The sequence below is a fragment of the Hyaena hyaena genome, unplaced genomic scaffold, assembly GCF_003009895.1.
Source record: "Hyaena hyaena isolate Hyena2069 unplaced genomic scaffold, ASM300989v1 scaffold_168, whole genome shotgun sequence".
In the NCBI taxonomy this organism is placed as follows: Eukaryota; Metazoa; Chordata; class Mammalia; order Carnivora; family Hyaenidae; genus Hyaena; species Hyaena hyaena.
In genome coordinates, this window is record NW_024080800.1 from 2,285,426 (window position 1) to 2,300,296 (window position 14,871).

Here is a 14,871-nt window from a genome sequence, read left to right on the forward strand (position 1 = left end):
AGGGTGCCTGGCTGTGGGGTTGTCGGGCCAGGCCTGCTTGGTGCCTCGGGACTGGCCCGGCCGGCCGGGCCTTTGGCGGGGGTGTTGGAGGAGGGTGCCGCGCCCTGCCCAGCCCAGGTGTCGTCTCCGGGGGCGGAGTTTGGGAACCCGGCTGCGGGAGATTCCCAGCCCGACTGGCTGGCTGACGTCGAGGGACAGAAGCGGACGAGACCAGGCACAGCCAGGCGGCTCCGGGAACTCACAGAGCAGGTAAAGGCGCAGGGTCGCCAGCATGTTCTCCCGAAACCACAGGAGCCGGGTCACCGTGGCCCGGGGCTCCGCCCTGGAGATGGAGTTCAAACGCGGCCGCTTCCGACTCAGCCTCTTCAGCGACCAGCCGGAGGTGAGACCCGCGTCCCTGCCTCCCCCAGCCCCCCGCTCCAGCAGCCCCGGCTGCCCCGGGCCCCCGCCCCCGCCCCAGCCCGCGCGTACGCGGAGGGGCGGAGACGCGGAGGTCTGGGTCCTAACCGGTTGTTGACTTCAAAAGTGAGGCGCGGACCGTCTGAAAGTTAATCGAACCCGTGCCACCCCTGACACTCCCTGAGCGCTTGGGATGACTTGCCTCTGCCTGGAAAAACTCCGGTTTGGCTTCAGTTGAAGGGTCTGCAGGCTCGATTTTCAAAACGTGCCTGGACCCGGCCCATCCCAGGCATCCCACCGCCAAGGGCCCCATAAAGCTCGGACTCAGCTTTGGCTCCCGCTTCTTCCTCGGCCGCCAGCCCTGTCTTACAACCTGTCTCAACCATCCAGGGCAGCCTTCATCACCAATTCGACTTCTAGGCCCGGTCTCACCACTTCGCTGAAGCCCTCCCCAACTGCCTGTGCCCCTGTAGGGCTGGGAGAGTGTGTGTTTGAGGGGGCGCGGGGGGGGGGTAGTCCCTTTCAATGATTTGGGCGTTTACCACACCAAAACGTTGTAGTCCAGTCTCTAGTCACAATTTCCTCCCCCGGCCCACGGCTCTACCCCCTTACCTGATCTGAGCCCTACCTGTAACTCTCCATAGAGGCTCGGGAGCGGCTGAACGTTGTGGGCCTGAGCTAGGACAGAGAGGGCAGTAGCGACACAAAAAGGCTGTCCCCAAGGTCACCTCTCCCTCCCTGCAGGACCTGGAAAGGGTTAAGTGAGGGGGCCTTCCTCCCGCCCCCCTCTCCCTCCGGGCCGGGATTCCAGGCCTGGCTTCTGCCCTTTCCCCCCCAGCCTGCCCAGAACAAAGGCCCTTTCACATCCACGTCCCGGTGTCCCTGGCCTTCTCTGACTCAGAAGCTAGTGGACCTGGGGTTGAGCGGCTTTGTTGGGTCCCTCACCAGCAACCCAGTGTGTGACCAGCGTGGGGGGAGGGAGAGGCAAGGCCTAGGGACCAGGAGGAGGGGCCTGTGGGCTGGGGCCGCCCCCGGGATAAGTTGGGCCTTCGGGGCCAGCGCAGAGGAGCCGGGGCGGAGTCGCAGGGCCCGCAGGCCGCCGAGGGGAGTGTGACTCCGTGGGCCGGGAGGTGGGGGGGGGGGGGGCAATGCTGCAGCTGGCTGGGAATCGGGGCTGGTTTCCTGTCTGGAAGGGAAGGGGCCCGCAGAGGGGAGCGGGGGCAGCAGCAGACAGGCACACCCCTGCCTTTCTCCCGCCCTCTCCTCCCTTCTGCTGGAAAAGCGAGGTAATTGTGAGCCCAGGGTGGGGCGGGCTGGATAAGGGCCCCAAGTTGGAAGAGGTGGCCCTGGCGGTTGGGCCCAGTGTACCCCCTTTGTCCTGCTCCCTGGGCTCACTTTCCGCTCAAGTCCTCACTTCCATCCCTCTTCTTTTGAGAGTGAGATCCCCTCTCGGAAAGCTCTGACCGCCTGCCCAAACCCACAGCTCTGTAAAACCTGCTGAGCGTCCCCTCCCTGCCCCCTTCCAGCTGTGCCTGCCCCTCACGCCCTCCGGCACACAGATTCTCTGTCCACCAGGCCAGGGATGTGGGCGGGGGCTGGGGAGGCGCTAGAGTCGGAATGAAAGGGCCTTTTTCTTCCACAGCTGGGAGAACAGCTGCCACCAAAGCAAGACTGGACACTCTGTGCCCAGAGCCCCCTCTGCAGCTGGCCTCCCTTCCTGGGACCCTGCTCATTCTCACCTCGCTTTCCTTCATTCTCGTGCCTGGCTCCCACCAGGGCTCTGGAACAGTGGTAGGCAAGGGGAATTTGTCACAGCAGCGAGAGGGGCGTAGCAGGAGTGCAGAGGGACAGGGGCAGCCTCTGCCCTCTGCCCACCTCTTTCAAGACCGGGGGAGCAGCAGGAGGAGGAATTGTGGAGCAGCGTGATGCCTGCCCAGCACCCCTCCTCTGGAGGGGTCCACAAGGGAAGGGGCAGTGGGGGCACAAAGATGCAGGACAGATTGCACATCCTGGAGGACCTGAATATGCTCTACATTCGACAGATGGCGCTCAGCCTGGAGGTAACGCCCCCGCCCCCGTAGTACACCTCCTGTGCATGCACCCCAGCCTCAGTTTGCCCCCCGCCCACTCCTGCTGGGGCTGAGGAGGGAGGGTAGGACCTGCTCAAAGTGGGGAGAGGGCCAGGTGGGCCTGTATGCCTTGCGTCAGACGCTGTGTGTGGACTTAGGCTCAGTTCTGTCGAGCAGAGCATTATGTTGGCACGAGAGTCTTTACACCTGTTTCTGAAAGCTCTGTGGGTGGGTGTGGATGTGTGTTTTGGGCCTGAGGGGGTCATTTAGGTGTGGGAAGAAGAGAGGACTTTGATGTAAGAGAGGTCTGTAGGAAGGATGTGGCCTTGCTAGAGAAGGGGAATTGGGCTCTGCAGCAGGATGTAAGAATTCTGTTGGCCCTGGAGATAGCAGAGAGCTATTTGTTCACTTATTTATTCTTAAACACCTTTACTGAATACCTCCTATATGCAGGCTCCTTTCTAGACCATGGGATACCTCAGTGAACCAGACAGGAAAGGCCCATTCACCTGGGGGAACAAGTAAACATGCAAACACATAAATCATCTCACATAGTGAAATGATGGTGAAGATGGGGATGTAACACACATCAGGTAGGGAAGGCAGCGCTAAGTGTGGAGGTCAGAGAAAGTCTCTGTGATGATAAAATGAGCTGAGACCTGAAGGATATGGAGATATGTGAAGACTGGACGAAGGGCTTTCCAGACAGGGTGTAGCAAGGAAGGCTCTCAAATGAGGATGTGTTCTAGTTCCAGTGTGGCTGGAACATAGTACTTGGGGCTGAGGTCATGGACAGGGCCCAGATTATGCAGGGTCTCGAAGGCCCTGACAAGGCATGTAGATTTTACTCTAGGTATGCTGTTGGCCCATGCAAGGTTTTATTTTACATTTTTAATGTAATTACATGTTTAATGTTTATTTATTTTTGACACACAGAGAGTGACAGAGCATGAGTGGGGGAGGAGCAGAGAGAGAGGGAGACACAGAATTCGAAGCAGGTTCCAGGCTCTGAGCTGTCAGCACAGAGTCCGACACAGGGCTTGAACTCACGAATTGCAAGATCACGATGTTGCAATGTTTTAAAATAATGACTTCTGTGGACAATAGGCTAGGCAGGGGTTGGTAGTAGGAGAAAGGAGAGTTGGCAAGGGGAGTAGCAGAAGACCACTGGACAGCAAGTTGTTACAGTCTTAGGGGAGTGAACGTGGTGGTGTGGAAGAAAGCGCTCATGGTGGAGACAGAGTAGGGGCTGGATTACAAATGATAGTGCTAGATCTGACAGGGCTTGTTGATGGGTTGGACATGAGGGCTGGACACTGATGGATTTGCCTCACAGCAAAGGGGGTCCCAGGTGCATGGCTAAGCAGCTGAGTGGTGTGGGCATTTACTGAGATGGGGAGGGAGAAGGAAACCATGCAGGTGACCGCTTGGACAAGGCAGGGGTTTGCTGCGGGGGAAGGTCAGAGGTGGGATTGTAAAGAGAGCACGTCCTTGGCACAAATTGTGCAGGTTGTTTCTTTCACAAGGGTGACAGGCAGAGAAGCAGGAGCCTTGGCCTGGTTTGGGGCTACAAACCTTTGGAGGGGACACCTTTATCTAACTTGTTTCCCTGGAGAGGGTCACCTTTTTATAATATGCAGAAAAATGCTTAATGAGCCCATTGAGACTCTAATACCACCTATTGTTCTGTGTTGGCATGTGGGATAAAACCTAGTCGTCTGCACTGTCCATGTTACTAGTTACATGTGACTATTTAAATGTATAGTTTAGTTAATTAAAATGAAATAAACAATTTACTTCCTTGGTTGCTCTAGCCACATTTCAAAACGGCTACTGAACATGTCCATCATTACAGGAGTTACTATTGAACAGAGATGGTCTAGGTATTTAAATGTTTAAATTCTGCACTGTCCTGTGCTCTCTTCCCCATGTAATTTTTCTTCATGGGAAGTCTGTCCAAGTTCTGGGGCAGAGGAGGCTGCTCAGATTTCACTTTGAAATCTCTTCTTCAGCTATAGGTTGAGGGTGCTGTGTTCTTTCTCCACCAAACTCAGCGGTCTACTTCCCTCACCCCCTCACTCAAAGAGAGAGAGCCACTGATATTTCAGAGAATGCTAAGAGAGGTACTCATGGAAGAGTAAATCCAAGAAGACTTTCTGGAGGAAGCAACTTAAGCTGCAAGTAAAGGGGAGGTGGGAGTGAGGGAAAGGTTGTTTTTAAATATGTGCTGGGCCAAGGAAGTAATTAGACTTTCCCACTTAATTTTCAAACAATACTATGAAGGAGGAGGAACACTCCCTAGTTTATAGTCTCCAGAGGCTAAGTTCTCACAGCTAGTCAAATTCCCAAGTCAGGGTTTGGATTTAACCCCAGTGGAGATTCTGAAGGGAACAGAGGTGATGAGAAACAGAGCAGTAAGTCAGGGACAGAAAAGAATGGGAGGGAGGGACAGGAAGATGTCCACGGAGGGCTTAATGTGTGCTGGGCTTCTGCCCATGACTCATCCTCCTTCAGCCCCTTGGGCCTTGACCCAAGTCCAGCTGACATCCAACTCTGGGCTCTTTCCCAGGAGAGTCTGGAGAAAATGCCTGCTTGGAGGAGAAAGGGGTTGTGTGGGTGGGGAGGGGGAGACAAGAAGCTATCCTTGGGGTGGGGAGATGGGGGCAAAACACAGGGATCTAGAAACAGTGCCAGGATTCCTGAGATGGTCTGCCCAAAGGGAGGAGGCTGGATTTCTAGGGTCCTCTCCTCCCTGGAGCTCTGGGAGATGGATTTGGGGCCAGAGTGGACTGGGGGATGATAGCAGGCTCATTTCGGCTGAGCCCAGAGACTTTTCTATGGCCCCAGTTATTCCAATTTACATACTCTCCTCCCCCCCCCCCCCATGCTTCTGGGCAAGGGGTCACCTTGGAGGGCAACCGCAAAGCAGGAGGGGCCTCTGGCCTCCTGCAGCTCTAGCGAACCAAGGCCAAAAAGCCCTTTCCAATGCGATGTGGGAGCTCAGGGAGCCTTGCGCACTGGGTCCCCTGCTTGCTCCGGCTTGCGCAGCAGCTAGAGCCCGGAGCCACCCAGCCCTGCCAGGCGCAGGGAGGGACCGCCTGCGCCCCGGGAGCCCCTCGACGACATACCGGACCGCTCTCGCGGCAGTTGGGAGCTGATGTCACCGGCGCTCCAAGCGCCACGGGCGGGAGCGCGCTTGCGACTCCCCGACTCCCCGGACCCAGCGCGCTGCCTGCGTTGGTGCCTCAGGCGCAATGGACAGGGCTAGGGAAGGATCCGTGAGTGTTGGGGCCCGGAGACTAGCCAGGAGGGGGCTTGAGGACGCCTCTCAGTGCCCTCCCTTCTCTCATCCATTTGTGGTGTTTGTGACAGAAGAAGCTGGATGCAGAATGGGATGGGGGTTGGCAAGCAAGAAAGCTTAGCAGAGGTGGGACCCTGGTGCAGACAGACATTGAAAGGTGGGGGTAGGGGCAGGAGCTGTGTAGTCTGGGAGGGCTTCCTGGTGGAGCGGGCATTGGGACCTGGTTGGCCTATATCTGAAGGGTCAGGAGGAGAAACAATGCTGGGAGAGGGGTCATGAGAGTCAGGTCTAGCTCATTGGTGGCCCAGGAAATAAATAGTGAAGGAGGAATGTTTTCAGGGAGGCTGGACAAGGCTTTTGAAAGCAGGAGTTTAGGGTGTTCAGGTCTTGGAGACTTGGAGGCTGGAGCCACCAGGGACAAAAGAAAGTGCCCAGTGTGAGAATTGGTGTGAGGGGAGAAGACAGGTTTTGGGTGATCACATTCATCCTCCTCTTCTAGCCTGGTGTCTCCATTTGGCTTCCTCTTGAACTAATCTTATACTGTAATGGGGTTTGTCTTCCACCTTTCTGAAGCCTTCCCCATCACCTCAGCCAGAAGCAGACACGGTCTCTCTCCTGTGTGTTTATACCATGACATGGCACTTATAGTGCAGCCATTAATGTCTGCATCTCTCACCTCCCAGCTGGATTTTAAATGTGGGCCCTTGGACAGCACAGGAATGCTCCGGGGTTTGTTGGGTGAATGCTACTGCTGTCAAAATAGCAGAATTTTAAAAAGCATCCTCACCATTAATGTATACTATGTGCTGGGCCTTGTGCTAAGTGCTTTACATTTCTGGCTTACTGAATTTTCATGAGCCTGGGATGTGGGGACTATTTCCATCCTCATTTTACAGATGGAGAAACCAAGTCTTAAGGAGTTTAAGTAAATTATCCAGTGTATTTTAAATAAGTTTATTCCCAGCTTATCAAGACTGGCAGGAATGTCACAGACCTAGGTTTGTCTTGTGTCAGACTGGTGCTCTCACCGTCCGCTCTCTGCCAAGACCTCCGAAGCTCTTTCTGAGTGAATATTCCTGAGAATCCTGGGGCCTCTCTCAGTGCCTACCCACCCCCATCCTTATGCACAGCCTGTTTAGCAACTCACTCCTGACCTTCTGCCTTGCTTGCCTTCCCATCCCCAGTCCTTGCCTCTGTCCTTAACCTCCCAAGCTCAGAGGCCAACAGGTGGCAGATCCCCTAATTTGGAGTGCATATAGGGTTCTGTGCAGCATGGATGGACTCTGTATGTGGTATGTCCCTTCTCCACCGATCCCTTATCAACTGGATGTCCCTCTTCCCACTCATCACTAGAGGCTTTGGGGTAACCCAGGATGGTCTTTACTATCTTGTCCATTTTCATTAGTTGGTGGTTCTCAGTCCTGGGTACACCTCAGAATCACTTGAGGAATTTTCAAAAAAACTCACAAACTCCACTCTTAGAGATTCTTGTTCTGCACATCTGAGGTAGAGCCTGGTAATGTGTTTTATTGTTTGTTTTTAACTGAGAAGATTAAAAAGTTTTTAAGAAGGTAACAATTTCCAAAAGCACGGTAGTAAAGAAGGGTATATATACATTTAAAAGTAGCATAAATCTGTTTTCCACTCCTGCACCCAGGCCCACAATCTCTATTTTATGCATATTTTATTTTACATATATAGAGTGCACTAATGGTAGCATTCTGTAATACTGTTTCCTTTTCTCACTTAATATATTTTGAAGGTTTTTTTTCATATTTACACACATATGTCTACCTTACTCTTTAATGTCTGCAGCATTCCATATTCTGTGATATAGAAGTGTTGTGACTTATTTAACCAATGCCCGAGCAAAGGACTTTTAAACTTGGTGCTTGAAAACAATGTTGTAATGAGGGGCACCTGGGTGGCTCAGTCAGTTAAGCACCCAACTTCAGCTCAGGTCATGATCTTATGGTTTGTGAGTTCAAACCCTGCATTGGGCTCTGTGCTGAAGGGTTAGAGCCTGAACCTGCTTCGGATTCTGTGTCTCCCTTTCTCTCTGCCTCTACCATGCTCATATCTCTCTCTCTCTCTCTCTCTCAAAAAATAAATAAAAACATTAAAATAATTTTTTTAATGTTGTAATATGGCTTTGCCAATAGGTGTCACTATATATGTAGGATAAACTCCTAGATATTGAATAGCTTGATCAGAGGATATGTGAATTTCTCTGGTTTTCATAGATTTTTCCAAATTGTGCTCAACAGAGGCCAAAGGAATTTATGCTCCTACCATCAAATGCATGAGTGCATCCTCAGTTTTACAAAGCTTCTCTGGTTATTCTTGGGTAGCTGACGTTGAGTTGCCTGAAACATAAGTTTCTTCTCTGTGTCTCCTGGGCCACAGCCCACTTGGGGACTGGAGGGTACTTCAGCCTGTCCCCAACTGACACTTCCTTCTCATCCTTTTCCCCACTTTGGCTAGGACACAGAGCTGCAGAGAAAGCTAGACCATGAGATCCGTATGAGGGAAGGGGCCTGCAAGCTGCTGGCAGCCTGCTCCCAACGAGAGCAGGCTTTGGAGGCCACCAAGAGCCTGCTGGTGTGCAACAGCCGCATCCTCAGCTACATGGGTGAGCTGCAGCGGCGTAAAGAGGCGCAGGTGCTGGAGAAGACAGGCCGGAGGTAAGCAAGGGGGAGGCAAGGCCTTATGGGGAGTAGTGGTGTAGTGCGCGTATGTATGGAACATGGATCACCCTGAAGATGACTTTCCCATGAAGCCTTGTCAGAAGCCTGGGAGATACCTTGGTGTTTTATACCTCAGTGTGCCGCCCAAAGGTGTACCAGGGAATAGCTAGGGCTGGACTCAGGAAAGCTAGTGTGTCTGGTGAAAGGCCGTCTGTCTGAGGGATTATAATGTAAAAGGGCTAATTTGCTAAGCCCAGCCTGTGATCTGATGAAGCCGGCTGGCTGGCTTCTTGAAAGATAATTTTCTCAAAGTCAGTTCACCAGATGGCCAATTTAGCACAAACTGACAATAGTGTACCTAAGGTTCACTATCACAGGCAGTGCTTGAGAAAGGAAATAATAAAAAGACATTTAAGGGAAAGCCTATCCATTCTCCTGAATTGGATTGTATATTCTACAAGGGGTCAGCTTCCGGATGTGAAATACCAGCTTCATGACATTAGACGGCGCTCATCTGACAAATCCACAGTTGAGGTGATGCTCTGGTACAACTAAAGTGTTTGGAGAAAATACGTGGCAAATGATCATTCTGAGAACTGGTCACTTGTGGTAACCTGGTCATTTGGAAAACTGGCTTCTGGCAAAATAAGCCTGCTTGTCCCCACTGCTGAGTAGGGAGAAGGCTCCAGCTGCCCACTGGCATGGTGCACATCCTAGGGCCATGAAGGCTGCCAGAGGAGAGGCTACTTGGAGCCCTCCACCCATGAAGCCCCTAGGGGAAGGCAGATAACCAGCTCTGTGGCTTCCCTATAAAGCTAAAGGGCAGGCAGATGTCAGGGAGGAGGGGAGCAGTTTCCAATGTGTTTGCTGTCCCCTGAAAGGCAGCCATCAGCAGGCTCGCCCTGGCTGTACAGCCTAGGCAGTGTGATTTGAGGTATATCCCAAATTGCTGACAGTTAAACGCACTGCCTTCAGCCCCTACTGAGTTGCTAACTACATTAGTGGCGTTATGGATTTGTATGGATAAACTCATTGTCACCTTAGGAGAGATACATGCTTGGTGAATCCTGCTGATGGGTGGGGAGGGGAGTAAGGCCAGATGTCTGGGCCCCTGCAGTGGGGTACTGGGAAGGCCCAGCTCACCTAGAGATGGTAAAGGAGAAATCACAGCTGAGGAGGAGGGAAGAGAGGTTTATGGCAAATGGCACACAGATAATCTTTACCTGGATTCTTGATTTTCCAACAGATTCAGTATTCTCCTATATCAAAGAAAGGATAAGATGGTAGAGAAGAATAGCCTCCCCTGTCATTAGAAAGAAAGCCTGCAAACTCCTCCAAGTTGGGTTTAATGCAGAAGAGCCCTTGAAAAGGAGTCTCTCTGCAGGCAACTGGCAAAGTTTACCTTTACCTCAAGCTCCACCCTGGCAGGGTCTGGGGAGGTAGTCAGAGAGGATGCTCAGTGGGGGAGGAGCCTGGAGCTTATATTGCATGTTAGCTAATGTTCCTCCAGTGTCCCTAAGCCCAGTGACTCCCTGGGTTCAGCTGACAGCTCTTATAGTCCCTCAGTCTTGCTAGGCTGGCTGGGGACCTGGGGTTGGGCCCTGGGCTACAGGCAACCCAGAACCCTCAGGAACCAGAACCCGGGGGTGGGGAGTAGATGTAATGTCTAGAGATTGGGTGGGGATGTTGTGATTTGCCCACAGGCCTTCTGACAGCGGACCGCCTGCTGAGCGCTCCCCCTGCCGTGGCCGGGTCTGCATCTCTGGTAAGAAGCACAACTCCCCTAGTCGCTGGCATTCCTTGCCTAGCCACAAGACTTCCTGCCCTATCTCAACATCTCTTCCTGCCCCTCTGCCCCTCTGCCCCTCAGACCTCCGGATTCCACTCATGTGGAAGGACACAGAATATTTCAAGAACAAAGGCGGTGAGTTACACACATGCTGGGACAAATGGAGGGAGTGACCTGAGGTTGGGTGTTCTTGTGGGGCACGTCTTTACCAGTTTTGGCCTCTGTCCCCAGACCTGCACCGCTGGGCTGTGTTCCTGCTGCTGCAGCTAGGGGAACACATTCAGGACACAGAGATGATCCTGGTGGACAGGACCCTCACAGACATCTCCTTTCAGAGCAACGTGCTCTTGTGAGCACCTGGTCCCTGTGACTCCCTCCTTTCTCCACTCTGCTCCAATCCCTGGATGCCATAACTGCAGGGGAAGAAGAGAGGGAGGGAGACGGGCCTCGCCTGGGGAGTTCTGTACTTGCACCACATCCGTCCATCACCCTGCCTGCCCCCTCATGCCTCTCTGGACTTCCCCAGGACCACCCTCCTCTCTTCTCCCATACTCCTATAGCACCGAGGCAGGGCCAGACTTTGAACTGCGACTGGAGCTGTATGGGGCCTGCATGGAAGAGGAGGGGGCACTGGCTGGAGCCCCCAAGAGGCTTGCCACCAAGCTCAGCAGCTCCCTAGGCCGCTCCTCAGGGAGGCGTGTCCGGGCATCGCTGGAGAGTGCTGGAGGTTCAGGGAGCAGTCCCATTTTGCTTCCTACTCCAGCTGTGGGGTAAGGCTCTACATTCCCCCACTGCCCTCAGTTGCCTCTGTCCTGGCCACGGGTGACCTCAGAGCTGTGTTGAGCATGCAGAATCCATTTTGTGATGCTGCCACAGTGTGCAGACCTACACGAAGAAGCAGAGGCCACACAGCTCAGAGGTAGTCTGGCCTATACTCCAGAGCCAGGCCCATGTCAACTGAGAAGACCAGAATGAATGCAGGAAGAGCTAAGCTCCGGGGTCTTCAAGTTTTTGCAGCAGCAAATGCATCTTATGTGGATAGAACAGAGTGTCCTGGTTGGAGCAAAGCAACCTAGGTCCTGAGGCTTTGCCTGCTGGAGCCTAGAGGCATCCAATGGAAACATGGGGCCTCTGAGGAGCAGTTTGAAAAGCTCTAGGGCAGTGAACAGAATGCTGACTCTGGAGACACACGAGTTCAAATTCCAGCTCCACCACCTACCAACTATAAATTATGCGCAAACTTCTTAACTTCTCTGAGCCTCAAACTGTCTCATCTATTAAGGGAACAATGCCACCAACCTTCCCAAGCTGTTGTGGGAATACAATGGAATAACATATTTAAAGCACAGAACCCAGCACTTAGCAGCTCAGTGAATGTTTTAACCCATGTTGGGGAGGCCAGCTAGTTTTCTGTGGGGCCGCCTGAACAACAGGACAGATCTGCTCGACCCTCAGATCTCCTGCTATCTAATACGCAGGTCACTTCTCTGTCTGCCCTGCAGTGGTCCTCGTTACCACCTCTTGGCTCACACCACGCTCACCCTGGCAGCTGTGCAAGACGGATTCCGCACACATGACCTCACCCTCGCCAGCCACGGTGAGTATGTGCTGAGGGGGGGGGGGGGGGGAGGGCTGGTGCTGGACAGTGAGAAGAGGGGCTGTTGAATGGTCCCTTTTCATTCCATACCCTTACCCTGCACTTCCTGTCCCCCAGAGGAGAACCCCGCCTGGCTTCCCCTTTATGGTAGCGTGTGTTGCCGCCTGGTGGCTCAGCCTCTCTGCATGACTCAGCCTACAGCAAGTGGTACCCTCAGGGTGCAGGTGAGGGGGAGAGCCCTGAGGTATAGAAGGGCACCTGGAGAAGGAGAGCTGGATCACCTAGCCACCGAAGGACTACTGAAAAATCAAGATCTGGGTGGAGTAAGGAGGGCGAGAAGAGAGGTGGCTCAGACAGGAGCGTGGGCAGAAAGGAGCAGATTCTCACTGGGGGAATGGGAAGAAGGGTGTTGGGGGTGTGATTCCTCCAGGTAAACTGAGTCATTTATGCAGCAAGCTGGGGAGCTGCAGGACTGGGCGCAAGTGCATGGAGTCCTGAGAGGCACAAACCTCTTCTGTTACCGGCAACCTGAAGACGCAGACACTGGGGAAGAGCCATTGTTTACTATTGCCATCAACAAGGTGATGGGTCCCTTGGTGGTGAAGCCACCAGATGCCAGGGCCCAGGAGCATCTTCTTCAGGTCCCAGGAGGGTGGGTGCAGAGAGACTGAAACTCACCTGCTGTTCCTAACAGCACCACACGGGCTTCAGGGCCAGGAATGTTCTCCCTCTCCAGCATCACTGGAAAAGGCTCTTCTACTCACCAGCTTCAGCCCCTGCCAAGTCTCATAGGGTCCCGTGGCCAGTTTAGGATTTTCATCCTCTTTCTGCCTTTTCCCTCAGATTTGAATCTGCATCTATTTCACTCTTTCCTGGCTTTCTCTCCCAAACCCAAGTCCAATGACCCCTCTTGGTTTCCGAGCCCTTTTGTTGGCTTTCCTGCAAATTTTTATGAAAGTACTGAGGGATATTAGGCATCAGCATTCCTGCTCACCTCTGTGCTTCCCTGCCTCGCTCAGTGCCTCCTTCCCTGTCTCCATCTGCTCCGCATTCCTGACTGAGGATGATCTGTTTCATCCCCAGTCCTTTCCTGCCATTTCTTGCCCGCTCTGCTCAATAGGAGGCAAATAAGAGGGCTTGAGGAGAGACCCAGCAAGTTCCTCCTTCTAAGGCAGGGACGATCAAACCTTCCTGATGTCACTGCTGACTTATGTGACCAACGTGAACTGGAAGCAGACCCCTTCTTTCTCCTGCAGGAGACGCGAGTCCGGGCAGGGGAGCTGGACCAGGCTGTGGGCCGGCCCTTCACTCTGAGCATCAGTAACCGGTATGGGGAGGACGAGGTGACACACACCCTTCAGACGGAGAGTCGAGGAGCCCTGCACAGCTGGATGGAGGCCCTGTGGCAGCTTTTCTTTGATATGAGTAAGAGGAAGAAGCTGGTTTGAACCTTGGGAGGGATTGGGGTTTGATGTTTTTACCAAAGGCCTCTGTTTCCAGAAAGCGTGGAAGGGAGCGCGGCAGGAGAGAGGATGGCCTGGCCCTCTGTCTTCCTCCTCCCACCCCAGTCACTGCCCTCCTTTCAGGCCAGTGGAAGCAGTGCTGTGATGAAATCATGAAAATTGAAACCCCCGCTCCTCGGAAACCACCCCAAGTACTGGCCAAGCAGGGGTCCTTATACCATGAGATGGGTGAGTGAACGTGCACTCAAGGAACCTGATGGGAAGTGGGGTTGGGGGCTCAAGGGAGCCCAGATAATGGCAACAGGGAGAAAGCACTAGGTTGAGGCAGAGCTCTGGGGGCCCAAAGCCCACTCTGTCCTCTTGTATTTGTTTGTCTTCTACGGCTCTTCTTAGAGCCACTGCCACCAAAGTTCCAAACAAATCCCCAAAGAGTCAGATTCATTTCATGGATTTCTGTCCTAATTTCTTCTTCTCTGTTTCCCTTTCTGCATGCGGATTCCTGCCTCTTCCTCTGACCCTCCACTTGCCTGGCACTGCTTTCTTTTTCCTCCTCTTTCCTTGATTTTTTCATCCACTTCTGCCCCCCTCATCTCCATCCCCCTGGCACCCCGTATCCCATAGTCTTATCAGAGCCAGTGGCTCCAGGGGGCCCAGGTGAGGGGCTTCTCCTGCAGGATAACACAATCTCGGCTGAGATCCGGGCTTTGCTTTCCTCCTATTACAGTGACAGGTGATGGTCAGGGCTGGGTAGGCCTGGGACCTGAGCTCTGACTAGCCCCCTCCCCTCAACCCCTTCCTGGTGCCACAGCTATTGAGCCGCTGGATGACATCGCAGCGGTGACAGACATCCTGGCCCAGCGGGAGGGCGCAAGGCTGGAGACACCCCCACCCTGGCTAGCAATGTTTACAGAACAGCCTGCCCTGCCTGGCCCCTGCTTACCTGCCTCAGTGGCCCCAGCCCCAGCTCGGACCCATCCCATGCCCTGGGGGCGACCCCGAACATTCTCCCTGGATGCTGTTCCCCCAGACCACTCCCCTGGGGCTTCCCGCTCGGTTGCCCCTCTCCCCCAGCAGCCATCCCCACGGTCCAGAGGCCTCTTCAGCAAAGGCCCGCCCCGCACTTGGCTACAGTCACCAGTGTGAGAGAGAAAGGTGCTGGCAACAGGATCTGGCCAGAGGAAGAGAAGACCTGTGTGCATTTGGGCTCTGGATGTGGTGCTCTCAGTAGCAGGTTGGCCAGCTTGGCCTCCCCTTCCTCTGCTGGACTGGGGGTAGACTGGGGAGGAGGAGCAGAAGCCCCTCTTAAGCTGTGGTTGCCAAGGTGTTGAGGGGCTCATTCCTGGGACTGGCTGGTATCCCCTAAACCCTTCCTGGGAGAAAACTGGAACCAACCCTGCCCTACCTCCCTGCACTAACCAGCTTTGAGGATGGCACTGAAGAGCCTTGGGAGGGAGTGCACCTCCCTTGTGACTCTCACATCAACCATTAAAGCTATTTAACGGCAGCCTTCACCTGGTTCTTGAGGACGGGTTGTCTTTCTGCTTGGTCTGGACCTGCCCCAGCCCC

The 14,871-nt window shown here is 53.8% G+C and overlaps 1 protein-coding gene across 4 annotated transcripts; it reads left to right on the forward strand.

The window, feature by feature from the left end:
• Nucleotides 1-14,816, forward strand: RTKN (rhotekin). 4 transcript variants are annotated; one of them, XM_039240134.1, is made up of 13 exons: nucleotides 1,599-1,685; nucleotides 2,042-2,459; nucleotides 8,254-8,453; nucleotides 10,160-10,221; nucleotides 10,327-10,380; nucleotides 10,477-10,594; nucleotides 10,806-11,015; nucleotides 11,748-11,842; nucleotides 11,960-12,066; nucleotides 12,295-12,423; nucleotides 13,099-13,267; nucleotides 13,429-13,533; nucleotides 14,114-14,538. In XM_039240134.1, the coding sequence occupies exons 2-13, from the start codon at nucleotides 2,325-2,327 to the stop codon at nucleotides 14,446-14,448; spliced, it is 1,719 nt and encodes a 572-aa protein (XP_039096065.1). In that variant the 5' UTR covers nucleotides 1,599-1,685; nucleotides 2,042-2,324; the 3' UTR covers nucleotides 14,449-14,538. The 4 variants fall into 4 exon arrangements, with proteins under 4 accessions (XP_039096066.1, XP_039096065.1, XP_039096067.1 ...); XM_039240135.1 differs by lacking the exons at nucleotides 1,599-1,685; nucleotides 2,042-2,459 and adding an exon at nucleotides 1-382; XM_039240136.1 differs by having other exon boundaries at nucleotides 1,612-2,459; nucleotides 14,380-14,816.
• Nucleotides 14,817-14,871: the final 55 nt, after the last annotated feature.